Source organism: Anabrus simplex, chromosome 8 (assembly GCF_040414725.1).
Source record: "Anabrus simplex isolate iqAnaSimp1 chromosome 8, ASM4041472v1, whole genome shotgun sequence".
NCBI classification, from domain to species: Eukaryota; Metazoa; Arthropoda; class Insecta; order Orthoptera; family Tettigoniidae; genus Anabrus; species Anabrus simplex.
Genome location: NC_090272.1, coordinates 193,804,742 through 193,819,872, shown reverse-complemented (window position 1 = coordinate 193,819,872; position 15,131 = coordinate 193,804,742). Strand labels below are relative to the sequence as shown.

General features: G+C 37.5%; 1 protein-coding gene across 9 annotated transcripts in view; it reads left to right on the top strand.

Moving 5' to 3' along the window:
- Positions 1-15,131, top strand: part of LOC136878953 (dnaJ homolog subfamily B member 12) — a 100,559-nt gene that overhangs the window by 8,791 nt on the left and 76,637 nt on the right. For all 9 annotated transcript variants that reach the window (XR_010860872.2, XR_010860873.2, XR_010860870.2 and 6 more), the window contains exons 3-5: positions 4,739-4,832; positions 7,222-7,367; positions 7,439-7,585. Coding sequence is in view for 4 of the 9 variants with exons in the window: in XM_067152590.2 (XP_067008691.1) it covers positions 4,739-4,832; positions 7,222-7,367; positions 7,439-7,585 (387 nt within the window). In the remaining 5 variants the exon portion in view is untranslated. The remainder of the gene's footprint in view (positions 1-4,738; positions 4,833-7,221; positions 7,368-7,438; positions 7,586-15,131) is intronic.

The following is a 15,131-nucleotide window of genomic DNA, read 5'->3' as shown; positions in this document are numbered from 1 at the left end:
ATTCTGTGGGGCCTTAGACATGGATTTTGCACCCCTTTAGACATCAAGCATCATTGTGCTTTATAAGTGGTCCCTTGGTTAGTAATACTATTATTTACGATCTTTTTTGAGCCTGCTCCACTGTTTTTGTTTTTTGTTGGGTTCATTCTTGATGGCATTTTTTATTTTATTTTGGTCAGTGGATTAATTTGTACTTTTTATTATTTCATTTCGTACAATTAGTGGCCGATGACCTCGATGTTAGGCCCCTTTAAACAACAAGCATCATCATCAAGCTTGCATAACAGCTGCATAAGATCATTTCCTCATCTGATTGGTATACATAGAGTTTTGTGTCTTCAGATTCATTTAAAATAAACACAAGAATGTATTTTGGAATAAATCAGTGGAGCAAAGGCATGTGTAATAATAATAATAATAATAGCAGGAAGAAGAAAAACTGTCTACTCGTAATTAATGCTCTGCCTAGAAAATGCTCATCGTTTATAACTATGGACCGCAACGGGTGTATAATTTCCTAAATATGGTGAAACGGACGGTCTTATGCCGCGTTGATTAGCTGGACGGTAGAGCGCAGGCCTTCTGGGGCCTATTCCACAAAAGTATGGTCTTGTACAAGTAAATTCTCTAGTAACTAGTACAAATACCAGAGTTTCTGTTCCACAAAATAATTTTCTACAGTTGTACTTTACTACTCCGTACTTACAAATTACCAGTAAATTTTTATGGGTGTGTTCCACAAAAGTACTAGTACTTGTAACTTACTAGTGAATTGGGAACTATTCTCTACCAGTGAAAGGACAATAGCACATAAATGTACTAGTGTTATTTAAATATACTTATTTCAGATACATTTTGATAAATATGTGGTCTAGCAGTAGTGATAGTGATGGTAATGAAAATGAAAACTACCATAATATGTATAGGGAAAGAATAAACTTCCAGTTTAACACTATTTGAATACAATGAGCATTTTAGGTTAAGCACAATACAAGTCTTAGAACTTTTGATGAATATTGGGCATAGGTTAAAACATCCTACGAACAGAAGTAAATCTCTCCCTGCTAAACAACAGTTACTAACAACACTGCATTGGCTAGGAAATGGTGGTCAGTACCATGGTATTGCAGATATGCATGGGATGGCAAAATCTTCAGTCTGTAGGTCAATACATTCTGTGGTAGCTGCAATAAATGATATAAAATTTCCTCAAATTGTTTGTTGGCCTGAAAATACTGAACAAACATGTTCCAAGGAGGACATTCCTGGAATCATTAATTCCAACTAATTCCAATCATTAATCCAACTTTTCCCCTCAAAAGCTCCGTGAGCTTTTCCCAAGTCAAATATTTCCATCCAACCATTTATCTTGCCTTGCCTGAAAGAATATCTTTCCTTCTTTCTATTTCCTTCAAAATGAATAACTTCCTTTCGTTGACACCATTTTAACAATTCATACAGAGTTTGCAATTTTGTAACAATTAAGTTTGGCGGCCAAATATCGTTATTAGCGGCATCTGATTCCAAATGACAGACAAGGTGGGTATGTCAGACTATCGTGGAACATATGCGAGGATCGCGGAAGAACAGAATGGGTGATAATAACGGAGTAATTTCCTATCATCAAAGAAATAAACTGAAAAATAACATTGTAGCAATAAGAAATTCACAGAAATATTAGAGTTCTTTGAATCTTTGCTGTATAACTTACCTTAAAATACGATATTACGATAAATGAAGCAAGCAAAACCTAATTCAACAAATGGAATACGAAGATAAACAGCTGATTCATGCTATGACGTATGTTTATTGATATGTCGTCACTTGTAAAACTTGTAGTAATTCACTGGTAATATACAAGAGACTTTCAATCTTTTGTGGAACAGAAATATACAACTCCATACATTACAAGAACCCACAGTAGTAACTTGTAATGTACAAGACCATACTTTTGTGGAATAGGCCCCTGATCGCAACTTGGCAGGTTTGATCGGGGTTAGTCCGGTGATATTTGAAGGTGCTCAAATACGTCAGCCTCGCATAAGTAGATTTAGTAGCATCTAAACTGTGTTATGTGGCTGAAGATGTTGATAATATACGAAACATATACCACTTTTGACCAATAATATACGAAACATATACCACTTTTGACCAATAAAAATTGCCTTAGGCAATCATTGTATCGACTAGGTGGAAAATAAATAAATACTTCATTGTGAAGCATGTAAAATAAGTCAATGTGAGACAGCATTCTGGCATCTGTGTCTCCGAAAACCGTAAAAGTAGTTAGTGGGACGTGAAACCTATTATTATTATTATTATTATTATTATTATTATTATTATTATTATTATTATTATTATTACGAAAGCTAAACCGGTTTACAAGTACAGCATGACCTCGTCCTTCACGTGGGCTGTCGCCCCTCTTCCCCAGAGAAAATGGGAGGAGCACACCAACATGTGTTGGCCTACGATAGCAAATAGGTTCAACAACTCCTATACTCTGCTACTGTAGTTGAACACGTGACTCAACGACACAAGGACAGTATGACATAACCAGAGTTTCCTACTACGGCAATTCAAAACACATTAGGTCCTGAAATATTTGGCTCATTTATAGGGAAACTAATAGGACAAGGTAAAACGTACATGGTATATGTTGTGAGATGTACTTTTATTTACTGACTAGCAAAATATATGTATGTATACCCCTAACACTCTGTGTGTGTGTGTGTGTGTGTTTTGTGTGTTTTGTGTGTGTACACGCACAAAGACATAAAGGTCTAATAATACCCTCTTGAGGAATTCCCCTCTTAATGATTGCAGGATCAGATAATGCTTCACCTACTCTAATGCTCTGAATTCTATTATCTAGAAATATAGCCACCCACTCAGTCACTCTTTTGTCCAGTCCAATTGCACTCACTTTTGCCAGTATTCTTCCATACTCTACCCTGTCAAATGCCTTGGATAGGTCAATTGCAACACAGTCCATTTGATATCGGCTATATCTTACTGGAATCCTACAAGTTGAGTGTCAGTGGAATAACCTTTCCTAAACCCGAGCTGCCTTCTATCAAACCAGTTACAAGTTTTGCAAACTTGTCTAATATAATCAGAAATAATGCTTTCCTAAAGCTTACATGTAACACATGTCAAACTGACTGGCCTGTAATTTTCAGGTTTATGTTTTGTCACCCTTTCCTTTATACACAGGCTACTATAGCAACTCCCCATTCATTTGATATATCTCTGTCTTGCAAACAATAGTCATATAAGTAATTCAGGTATGGTACTATATCCCAACCCACTGTCTTTAGTATATCCTCAGAAATCTTATCAATTCCCTTTGGGTGGGGGCAGTAGAATAACACTAATGATATCCCCTGCCTGTTGTAGGAGGTGACTAAAATGGATCCCAGGGGCTTTCAACTGGGGAGCGTGTGTTTTTTGATCACAGAGCCCTTAGCTGAGTTCTGGCATTGCTTCCACTTACTTGTGCCAGGCTCCTCACTTTCATCTAACCTATCTGACTGCCCTTGGTCAACTCTTGTTCTTTTCTGACCCTACGGTAGTAGGTATCGAGGCCTAGTGAGTTACATATTCTTGCCCTTCGTGGCCTTGTCTTTTTTTGGCCGATGCCTTCATTTTTTTTTTGCTAGTTGTTTTACGTCGCACCGACACAGATAGGTCTTACGGCGATGATGGGACAGGAAAGAGCTAGGAGTGGGAAGGAAGCGGCCGTGGCCTTAATTAAGGTACAGCCCCAATATTTGCCTGGTGTGAAAATGGGAAACCACGGAAAACCATTTTCAGGGCTGCCGACAGTGGGACTCGAACCTACTATCTCCCGAATACTGGAAACTGGCCGCACTTAAGCGACTGCAGCTATCGAGCTCGGTGCCTTTATTTTTCTCTCTGGTTAGGGTTATATAGAGGATGGTTGCCTAGTTGTACTTTCTTATAAAACAACAATCACCACCACTACCACCACCAGCACAGTCTTTCTTTACCTGATACCTTCATTTTTCAAAGTGTTAAACCCCTTCCATATTTTCTCTCTGATTAATAGAGAATGGTTGCCTAGTTGTACTTCCTTTTAAAACAATCACCACCACCACCTGAAATAAAATTCCATGGATTGGACTACAGAAGTCATTCAGCCATACAGTATATTTATAGAGTATGATCAATTGGCAAGTTTGAGAACTAGTAGAAATTATGTGCAAGAATTTTTAATGGTCACTTAGGACCTTTTGTTAACAGAAGCAGTTGTTTAATATTCGAGAAAGCTGACTAGTGCAAAATGAAGAGGCAAATGGGATTAAGGAATAATTAACATGTTTTATGAATGCATCTCCGAGCATATGTAACAAGCGTAACTCAAGATCCTCTCAGATCTTTCTAGATATCTTGAAATTACATCTTAAAAACATCTGGCTCCATGGTAAATGGTTAGTATGCTGGCCTTGGTACAAGGGTTTCCAGTTTTGATTTCTGGCCTGGAAGAGGATTTCATTCGATTTCTCAACAGTGTCATGTTTTGCTGAGAAAGTATGTTATCAGTAGTGTTTTTGATCTATCAGCTATTCTGACAGATAATTTTTTTGGTTGGATGTTATACACATGGAATCTATTTCTTAATGGTTATATCTTATGACTTTGGTCTTGTTGTTGTTGAAATTTAGGCACTACTTCTCTTGGTAGTATTAATGTGTTTATGTATTTAAATTTTCAGCTCCATCAAAGAAAGAGGAACCAAAGCCCAAGGAACCTGCACCAGAGCCCACAGAAAAGGATTACAATAAGGATCACTTGGAAGCTGTCAAAAGGTTTTAATATTTAATTTTGATGTTTACCTAAGTTTTATTATTTCTGTAGGCCTAATATAATTGATAGGGTCTGGATTTTGGTCAAAAGCAATCTTTGTTCTAAGCAGTTGAAGATGATGCATAGTAATCAACTGCATTCTGCAATGTTCGATATATGAATTTTTTATAGGTCATCAAAATGCATTTTTTCCACATTTCCCAGGTTTGTCATTTATTAACATTTTGGTGTAGTTTTACATCATTTCCTTTATTTTCCATACTTTCATAGGTAATTTTTTAATGCCTGTGATAAAATGTTCATTTTATGTCTTTTTTATAGGTGAGATCTAGTTTTTTTCGCACTGAGGTCAGTGGGAATTTTTTCTCTTAGAGCAACTAAACTTTCCTTTGGTCTGTATATCAACATAATTGAAACCACAGTGGAACGCCTTAGTGTGTTGAAACCACAGTTTGGTGCCTCCATGTTTTAAGATTCTGTTCTTCCCCTGCACTACTGATGCAGAAATGCTTTGTAATTGCTTAGTCTGCATTAGTCAACAAGATATGTCTTAATAATTGAGTAACGCCACCTTTACAATACTGTGCAATATTATTCCGTTATATTTTATTTTAAAAAGGGACATGTTTCGCCTCTTCATTGTAAGACATCTTCAGCCTAAAAATATTATAATAAACTTGTGATATTCTTGATAACACTAAAAACAATGACTTATCCTTCAATTGTTTTAAGAGTCAAGATATCTCAGTCTAACATATGTGAAGACAGTTAAAAAATCAGAAGAATCATATGCAATTATCAATTAATCAGTCACTACTGATCTGTATTTATGGCAGTCGCCTACGTGGCAGATTCCCTATCTGTTGTTTTCCTACCCTTTTCTTAAGTGATTTCAAAGAAATTGGAAATTTATTGAACATCTCCCTTGGTTATTCCTATCCCTATCTCCCCTCCCTATAAACGAATATTTGCCCCAATTTGTCCTCTTGAATTCTAGCTTTATCTTCATATTACGATCCTTCCTACTTTTAAAGACACCACTCAGACTTATTCGTCTACTGATGTCATTCCATGCCATTATCTTCATATTGGTCTTATTAATACAATTACAATAGATAGACTTAAGGGTTGCACCTAATCAATACATATTATGTGACTATTTATATATATTACATTGTCTGGCTATTGTCTATCTGTTATTGTCTGGAAGAAGGCATAGCATTGGACAAATCATTAGTTAGTCAGGAACGCTGAAGAATGTATACAAAATGGAAAAGGTGAACTCGGGGAATCAAAGAGAAAATCAAATATGTGCTGAATAAAAATAAACGGTATCAGTGTGTCAAATAGGTATTATTTTGTCAGATTTTAGAATGGGCAATTTTGAAGAGAATTTAACAGCCCGTGATAGTGTTTTTTTTCAAATGTGCTCTCGCTACATCTTTGGGAAAAGGTTGGTGATCCCATGGAGTATTTTTTCCTCATTTGTGTTTTCCTTATCAGAGTTACCATATCGTGGATATTCTGGGAGGTTCTGTGTCTGTGCCTGCCCACGTCCATGTTTTAAATTACATTTGATAAAAATAGTAAGGATTTAAGTTGTTCAAGATAATGCTGGTTATCATACAAGAAATATCGGTAATGGAAATGGCGAACAAGTGCAATTAAAGCCATATGTAGAAAGACAGAAACATCTAAATGAACACACAATACACCCCTGTAAGTGTGGGTATAGAATGCACCCACAGTACCCTTGCCTGTCTTAAGAAGTGACTAAAAGGGGTTCCTGTGGAACTACTCCAGATTGTGGATTGGCATCTGTGAATTGACCCCCCTGTGGGTGGGAGTGTGAGAATATGTCATTGTTTATCATAAAAGGTGACTAAAAGGGTTATGCAGTCATTGATTTCCTCGTGAAAAGTTCACTGATTGAAAATTAAATATGGTTGTTTTTTGCTTGGGGAAGTGACTCTTATGTGACTATGCCAAAAAGTTCAGACAGTATCCACAGCCCGTCAGGTGGGAGCATCATATACCCATGCAGTAGAATCCATGGATATAGGAGAGTAAAGACCGTAGTCCCCCAGATTTTACACTCGTAGTTTATGGTATTTAGTATCATCTGAATATGTAATGGCCCACCTTTGGCAGCCCTGAAGATGGTTTTCCATGGTTTCCCATTTTTACACCAGGCAAGGCCATGGCCATTATCTTCCCAGTCATAGCCCTTTCCTGTCCTTGCATCACTTTAAACCTTCGATGTGATGTATTAGTGCGATGTTAAGCCCTTAGCAGAAAAAGAAAATATAATGAGGACTGTCTGAAGGTTCTATGTTTAGTGAACCTTTTGAAAACCCATAGTCTGAGTCTTATGTTTGTTTGTTATTTCAGAGTAAAGAAGTGTAAGGATTATTATGAGATCCTTGGTGTTAGTAAAGATGCCACTGATAGCGATATCAAGAAGGCATACAAGAAGCTTGCACTGCAGTTGCATCCGGATAAAAATAAATGTCCTGGAGCGAATGAGGCATTTAAAGGTCAGTGTAATGATTGTTTCCCTTTCTTCCAGATTGTGGAGATTTTCTGTTAACGTCTTTTTATTTTCCAGCTATTGGAAATGCAGTTGCCATCCTGACGGACCCTGAGAAACGTAAACAGTACGACCTCTATGGCTCAGAAGAAGAAAGGATGCAACACGTGCAGAGGCATAATAGGGGAAGTCATTGTGAATATAATTACACGAGAGGTTTTGAAGGTATGTGCAAAGCATGAAAATACTTGCAGTCCTATGACATCACTAGAAGTCTGAGTATATTCACATTCATTAACACAGCACAGTGATATTCAGCTAGCTATCTTCAGACATTTCATTAACAAAATCTTTTTAACTTATACTCCAAAGCTATTTTCAAATTACCCTCAATGAAGTTTGAAGGAATCGGAGATCAACGGAAAGCAAATAAACACTATCTTCTATGCCAGTGGCTGGCAGAAGCTGCAGTTGTGACACAGTGTGTGACAGTGAGAGCATTGGGGTCGTATTATTGCAAACTCACATGGGCGCAGTGGTGGTCAGTGCAGCGGTACAAAGAGAATGGTTAGGTTAAGCCACGATGGTATATTTAAGTGTATGTAACGATGGCAGAGATACAAGAGTATAGTAATGAAACCATCAACTCGTAAGACTTTTGTATGTGTGGGGTTGGTGGGGCGCGAAGTGTTGATTTGTGGCAAGTTGTTTATTATTTACTTGAGTCAGAAGCAATAACATACAGTGCTATCGAGGAATATTACAATTATAAGTTGGAAAAAATACATCTCAGCACGCTGAGTAAGGTTGTAAATTAGCCTCTTTAAGTTTTGTAGCAAGATAATACAAGTTGCTAATTAAAAACAATTTTTTTTTTTCTTCTTGGTTCATTTTTAATGGGTAATTATACAAGGAGAAAAGTAATAGCAATTCTGACCACAAGCTGTTGCTCTCATTGCATTTCTGAAACTTTTGAAGTACGGTAATTTATTGGACTATTCTTTAACCTGAGTGTTATCAAGAATGGTACACCGTAAATGCTATAACACTTGAGATGTTACTCACAGAATTATGGCTTGAAGAGAAACTTTCAAGGCAAAAACAGGATACATTATAGGAAATAATATTTTGATGTATCAAGTAATTACTAACAAATCACAATATAAAGACAAATATACAAGGTGAATTATTCTTTTACTACATGTTATATTGGATCCTGTTTAGTACAGACTTAAATCTCACACTTTATTCAGCTACAAACCTTGTACTGAATACTGACTATCATTTACAGAAAGACAAGAATGTCAAAAGGACCCTACATTGTCATAAACGCAGTCAGTGGGTCAGTGTGGGAAAAGGAGCAATGGAAAGAAAAAACAATGACTACGCAATCTCCAAATCTTCATACACTGCCATTTTAAAAATAGACAGGATCTTTCCTCATCAATCCAAGTTGTTCTACATCCAGTTCTTGTTTCTTCTTCACAGCTTCACAAGGATGGGCATGAAATCTGATATAAGGGGCCATCTTCATAGATCTTCGGTCTCAGTGTGAGGAGTGTAAGAAAGCAGGAGAAAGTCTGTCAAGGGACAAAAATATGAAAATTAATACAGGCGATAAAAGATTAGGAACGCAGAGCAAACACAGAGAAGAGGAGCCAAATCTAATAAAAGCAAGTGTGTGTGTGTGCGCGCGCGCGCGCGCGCGCGCGATGCCCAGCCAAATCCTCTGCAGACAGAGATCTGAAATTTTTAACATAGGTGGATGGAAGGTTGTTCAAATGCACCGTGGAGCAAGGTTTTTTAATTTTTTGTGTTCACTGGGAATTATGAATGTAAAACTGGCTGAAAACGTGTGTTGGGATATGACAATCCAACGTGCTGTCACTAGGATTAAATGTATAGATTTACTGTCGCTAGACAACGTACATAAGATAGGTAATACAAGTCAAGAAGCCAATTTAAGTCCATGTCATGGGAAGATATTTTTGGTCCCTACCTGAAGAGCCATATTCAGTCTGTGATATCTGGGGGAGAGAGAGAGAGAGTGTGTGTGTGTGTGTGATGCCCAGCCAAATCTACAGCACACACAGATATGAAAATTTTAACATAGGCATATTCTTAAATGATTCTTTATACAGGTGAAGAATACCTGCTTTTGTTAATTATTTATATTAGTTTTTATAATTTATTTATTTATGAAATATTCATTTCAGTCCGTTAAATTTTAGGGAATGGGAGGATTTTGCTATACCAGCAATAAAACTTGAACTGTGTTTTCTTTCAACTAACTCAGTCTCTTTTTTTTACTAGCTGATGTACCCGTGCTTCGCAACCGAATTCTATATTGTATACAGAATTGTAGGTTAGGTAGAGTACGCATTGTGAGCAAGACTGTATTAAATTGCATAGCTCTTAACGTTACCCTTATATGCGATGGAGAAATCGCCAAACGTCTTTTCTCATATGAAGACTGCATTAGGGAATTTTCATTGTAAGGGGAGGCATGCTTGCCTACCATCAGTCGCAATCAGGTTGGGGAATTGCATTATAATGGCAGACACTCACTCTCCACCTGCCTTTTTACATCCTCAGAAAGACTGTCTTAGTGGTTTTCCCAACTGAAATGAACATAGGTCATTACAATGATGTCAGTAGGAATGGCGCGAGTAAAAGCAATGATTTCATATGTAATACTCGATCAAATGAAAAACCACACATTTTTCTCACTTTTAACGAACAGTTCTACGCTGCCGAGTTAACAGTCCGAAGTTCCAGATCTGGAATGACCAGGCCGCAGACAGCCGTGATCCGTGAACACTGTCTTTTTTTGGAGGGGCGATCTAACAGTGGAGAGTCCCAGGGCAAAAACTATGCCCTTTTACTAATCTGTTTCCTAGGAGTACCTGATGAGTCGAAAAATCTCAATTCACTACACTGGCGGCGGAAAAATCTAACTTGGAGGCAATTTTTTTCCTCCAAGCCAGAGGAGAAACCCCCCTCTTCAATGCTAATTTTGAATAAAATGAATGTAGAATTTAATAAAAGTGAAGAGGAAGCTCTTTTTAAGAAATGGCTCTTTTCAGGGTTGAATTTTGAGTTATTTAGTGAATTGTGGTGCTATAATTTGGAATATGCCTAAATTGTAATTCTGGACCAGGCCATACTACTACTACTTTTAAGTGAACCTCTGTCTTAAGGTGCACACTGCTCATTCAAAACAGTGCGTCAGAGTAGGGATCGAATAGCTGGAATACTATGATGAACCAGTGAGTTGCATAGCAGTAATACGGTATCAGAAAATGTATGAACCAGAGGAATATCATGCTAAAGAAGAAAGTTTTCTAACTCCCCAGCTATTTTCTGCCAATATTCAGTCAGGCTGTTATACTCGGTACGCAGCAGTAATCCCATCTATCGGAGTTGAGCGGCAGCATAAGAGACAAAGAACATCACCACAAACAATGGTCAATGTAATGTTATTGTTGATCAATGTTATGCACTTTCAATTTTGTAGGCCTTCACATTTAGTTTTCTTCCGACTCTGAAATACCACTTATCATAGTCGGTACGGTAAAATTGAATAAAACATAAATGGTCGGAAATTTTATTCTCTATAACTTTTGTTATGTAGGCCTAGTACTTTTCAATAGGACTAATAACATAGTTAGGCTATTTAAAAATTAAATTTTAGTCGCCTTCCCCTAAACTGCAATTTCATACAGAGTGAATAAAATTGTTTATAACTTAGACTGTAGTTTCTTATTCCCCGACTTTCATTAAATTCTGTTAACCCATTTTCTCGTGGCTCGGCGTTAATATGGACTTGGGAACAAAAATACAAATTCATGAATATCTGTGTCATCAAAGCCGGTACGGTAACAATGTATGACATAAATGATCGAAAATTTAATTCTATATACCTTTAGTTATGTAGTATTTATCGATAGGACAACTAATAATATAAATATTTGAGAATTCAATTTTAGGCCTTCCCTAAACTACCATTTCACTCAGTGTGAATAAAATAATTTATAGCCTAGATTGTAGAGGCTCATCCCCCGACTTCACACACCAATTTTCATTAAATTCTCTTCAGCCGTTTTCTTGTGATGTGTGTACATACAGACAGACAGAAATTACGGAAAAGATAAAAGTGCATTTCCTTGTTACTATGGACATGACCGATACAGAAATACCATTATTTTCTAATTCTGAGCAATGTACAGACAAAACTCTTATTTTATATATATATATGATTTAGAGAAAACATATAGTAATAATAAACAAGGAATAGTGATACAGTACATATATCAGTCAGGGTACTATCTTAAATCCATGGCATAGGAAATTATTTTCATTTACCGACACGGAGTCTTATTCATTCTGTGATATGTGGAAGTGTTTGCGTGTGGTATTTGTGATGCCCAGCCAAATCTATGGCGCACAGAGATCTGAAATGTTTAAATACGTAGGCACAGCATTTTGCCAATCACATGTAGCTATGTCAAAGATCAATTTGCTCCAAGAAATGAAGATGTTAGTCATCAACAAGCAACTGTTACAAGAATTATCCAGTGTTCTACAAATTTACAAGTCTGTCGGCACAACATGTAATACTCAGAGATGCCAACTATTACAATTCAATCGTAATAATTACGAATTACCCATCATAATTACGCCTTTACGAATCACACACCACAAATTATGATTTTTTGTTGATTTTTAATTCTAAGTGTATGAAGTGTTCAAAAGGATACACAAGGAATGCCATTACAGCTTGAATTCTCAGAATATTATTTTCGGATTTCTCAGTAATAATATATACCCCTTTCCTGTCCCTCGTTTAAGAATATTTCGAGTTTTCACGCGCCGAACGCAGTGTCTGCTTCCAGCACCGGAAATATAGGCACTTGTGAGTGGTATATCTTGCAGAGTTGTTGTCTTTGTCACATGATCAGACTTCCATGCAAGTATGAGAGTTCTTTTTTCTTTGTTTTGGCAGTAAAGTGGTGACAAACTTCGTTTAATTGTGAATACTGTGTGCGTAACTGTTGAAGTATTTATTGCGATTTTGGTCGCCAAATTTACATGCTATGCTAATCGTGTGTTACGGAATGTGAAAGGTTTGAAATAATGAAGCGATTTCTTGTGCAGGAAAATACGTGTGATTACACTACCGTGACTAGCGACACTAGTAATAAACCAAAAATAGTTGAAAAATTTAGGGAGGTATACTCGAAAGAATGGCCCTGTTTTCTGCGTTCCTCAAAATCTCATTCACACGTGTATTGTAGTGTTTGTAGCTGCAATTTTTCGGATGTGCACGATGAGGGAAGAACAAGACTGAATTCCATGCTAATATGAACTCCGAACTGTTAAGTGCTCTATTAGTGCAGAGGATGCACATAATATGAAAAGAAAAAGCATGTCACCAGTGTACGTTTACCAAACAGGAACTACAACCTTTAAATGATATGTAAGTTAGTAAATTCTCCCCCCCCCCGGTGCCCTAATGGCTGCATTACGAATTGCCTTACTTGAAAGTTGGCATCTCTGAATACTGACGAGGCTATTATGTATATGACAGAGCCTTGAGTACTTTCAAACATCTTGGAGTGGATGATTACACCGGCCTGTGAAAAAAAAAAATATTTCTGGCAAAAGGTTGAAGAGGTGTTATACCCTAATTTAGGTGTGCTGATTTCAAGTATGTAAACCGTTTTTGCTTATCATGCACAGTTTTTTTTGCTATTTGAAATCCTAATTTGGCATATTGTAATTTCGATAGAAAATGCCATAATAGAGAATATGTGTAATTTTAATGGGACATGATGAAATTGCAACGAATATACAAAAAAGTAACATGTTCATTGCTAGAATGTATGAATCTCACTACAAGAACACTATTGTTTGCTGCACATTGATGTGAATGAACGCTGTCTTGATTTGTGTTTGTTTTCCTCAGTAGTGTTATCTTGCACTGGACACCAACAGTAATTTGACATCATGGAGAAGTCCCATCGCCCCTGATACCTTTGTTCCATTTCTTTTAGATCCTGATGGAACTGCTCGCCATGTTCCTCGCTGAATGCTCTTAAGTTTATAGGAAAATAATCCAGATGACTGCAGGAAATGTAATTTTAAGCTCATGCCGCAACCCATTTTCTGGAAGTTGTACAACATGGTTTCCACAATCTGTTGGTAGTTGACATCTTTAACATTACCCAGGAATTCGCTATAAACATCCTTGAATGATTCCCATGCCTGAAGCTCTGTTTCGTTCATAGTCTTACTGAATGTCAGATCCTTCATAAGCTTCCGAATTTTGGGGCCGTTCGAAATACCTTCCTTAATTTTGGCATCCGACAGTCCTATTTTGAGGATCAATTAATGGACGATTTGCAATATTTTTACCTCCAGACACAAACTGTTTCCTCTTGGGCCACTCGGACACTAACCAGTGATGATCCCTGTCCCGAGAGCCCCACTCGCACAGAAAACACGGGAACTTTGTATATCCTCCTTCCTGCCCTAATATGATACCGCACACTTTTGAATCGCATCACGTACCCCTCTGTCTTCATTGTAGTTCAGTTTCTGCAACACCGAGCTCGATAGCTGCAGTCACTTAAGTGCGGCCAGTATCCAGTATTCGGGAGATAGTAGGTTCGAACCCCACTGTCGGCAGCCCTGAAAATGGTTTTCCGTGGTTTCCCATTTTCACACCAAGCAAATGCTGGGGCTGTACCTTAATTAAGGCCACGGCCGCTTCCTTCCCCCTCCTAGCCCTTCCCTGTCCCATTGTCGCCATAAGACCTATCTGTGTCGGTGCGACGTAAAGCAACTAGCAAAAAAAAAAAGTTTCTGCAACACCTTAGATAAATTGTGATAGTTTTCATGAAGAGATGTTGAATGGGTGACTGGCACTGAAGCAAGTTTATTTCCATTGTGCAGAAGAACATTCTTGAGACTTCCTTTACTGGTATCAATAAATAGACGCCAGTCCTTTGCTTGGTAAATAGTTCCAAGACGACGAATCAAGCCAGGGATATCGCAGCAAAACACAAGTTCGTCTTCGTGAACAAAAAACTGCTGGAATTCTTCCTGCTGATTTCTATAACCGTATGACTTTGTCCCAGGAAGTAAAAATTTTCCCCTCTTTTAATCTTGATCCTAGAAGTTCACTCTTTTCTTTAGTAAGGCATAGGTCACACACCAAATCATAAGTCACACTGATTATAAAGACGTGGAGTTTTATCCTCAATATCCGGTACAAAGGTATCATCACAATCCTCCGCACTTGAAGATGACGAAGAGATACTCTCTGATAACTGTATTGGTGGTTTTGGGACAGGAATATCAGGTCCATGTGGTACGGGAGTTATGGCAGTTGGAAGGCGTGGATACACAATGTTCTATTTGTTTTTCGTATTGAACAGACACTTTACATACACAAAAATAACATTCTTCAAAAGATTTCTTTGTTCCGCCAAGTCATTGGGATTCTGAATGGCATTGACGGCAACAACCCATTGTACCATTGCCGTAGGTTTTCTACACATGTTTTACACACAATATGGGGTGCAAAATTCTTGTCTTGATCACCTAACTTCATGTTAAAGTATGCCAAGTACAGGCTTTTCATAAACGGTGTAATATTTCACTTCTGGCGTTTAATTGTATACTGGCCACATATATAACAGAAAGAGTTGTGATTGTTCACACATTTTTCACCTCCAAAGATCACTGCCACTTGCCATTTTAACAC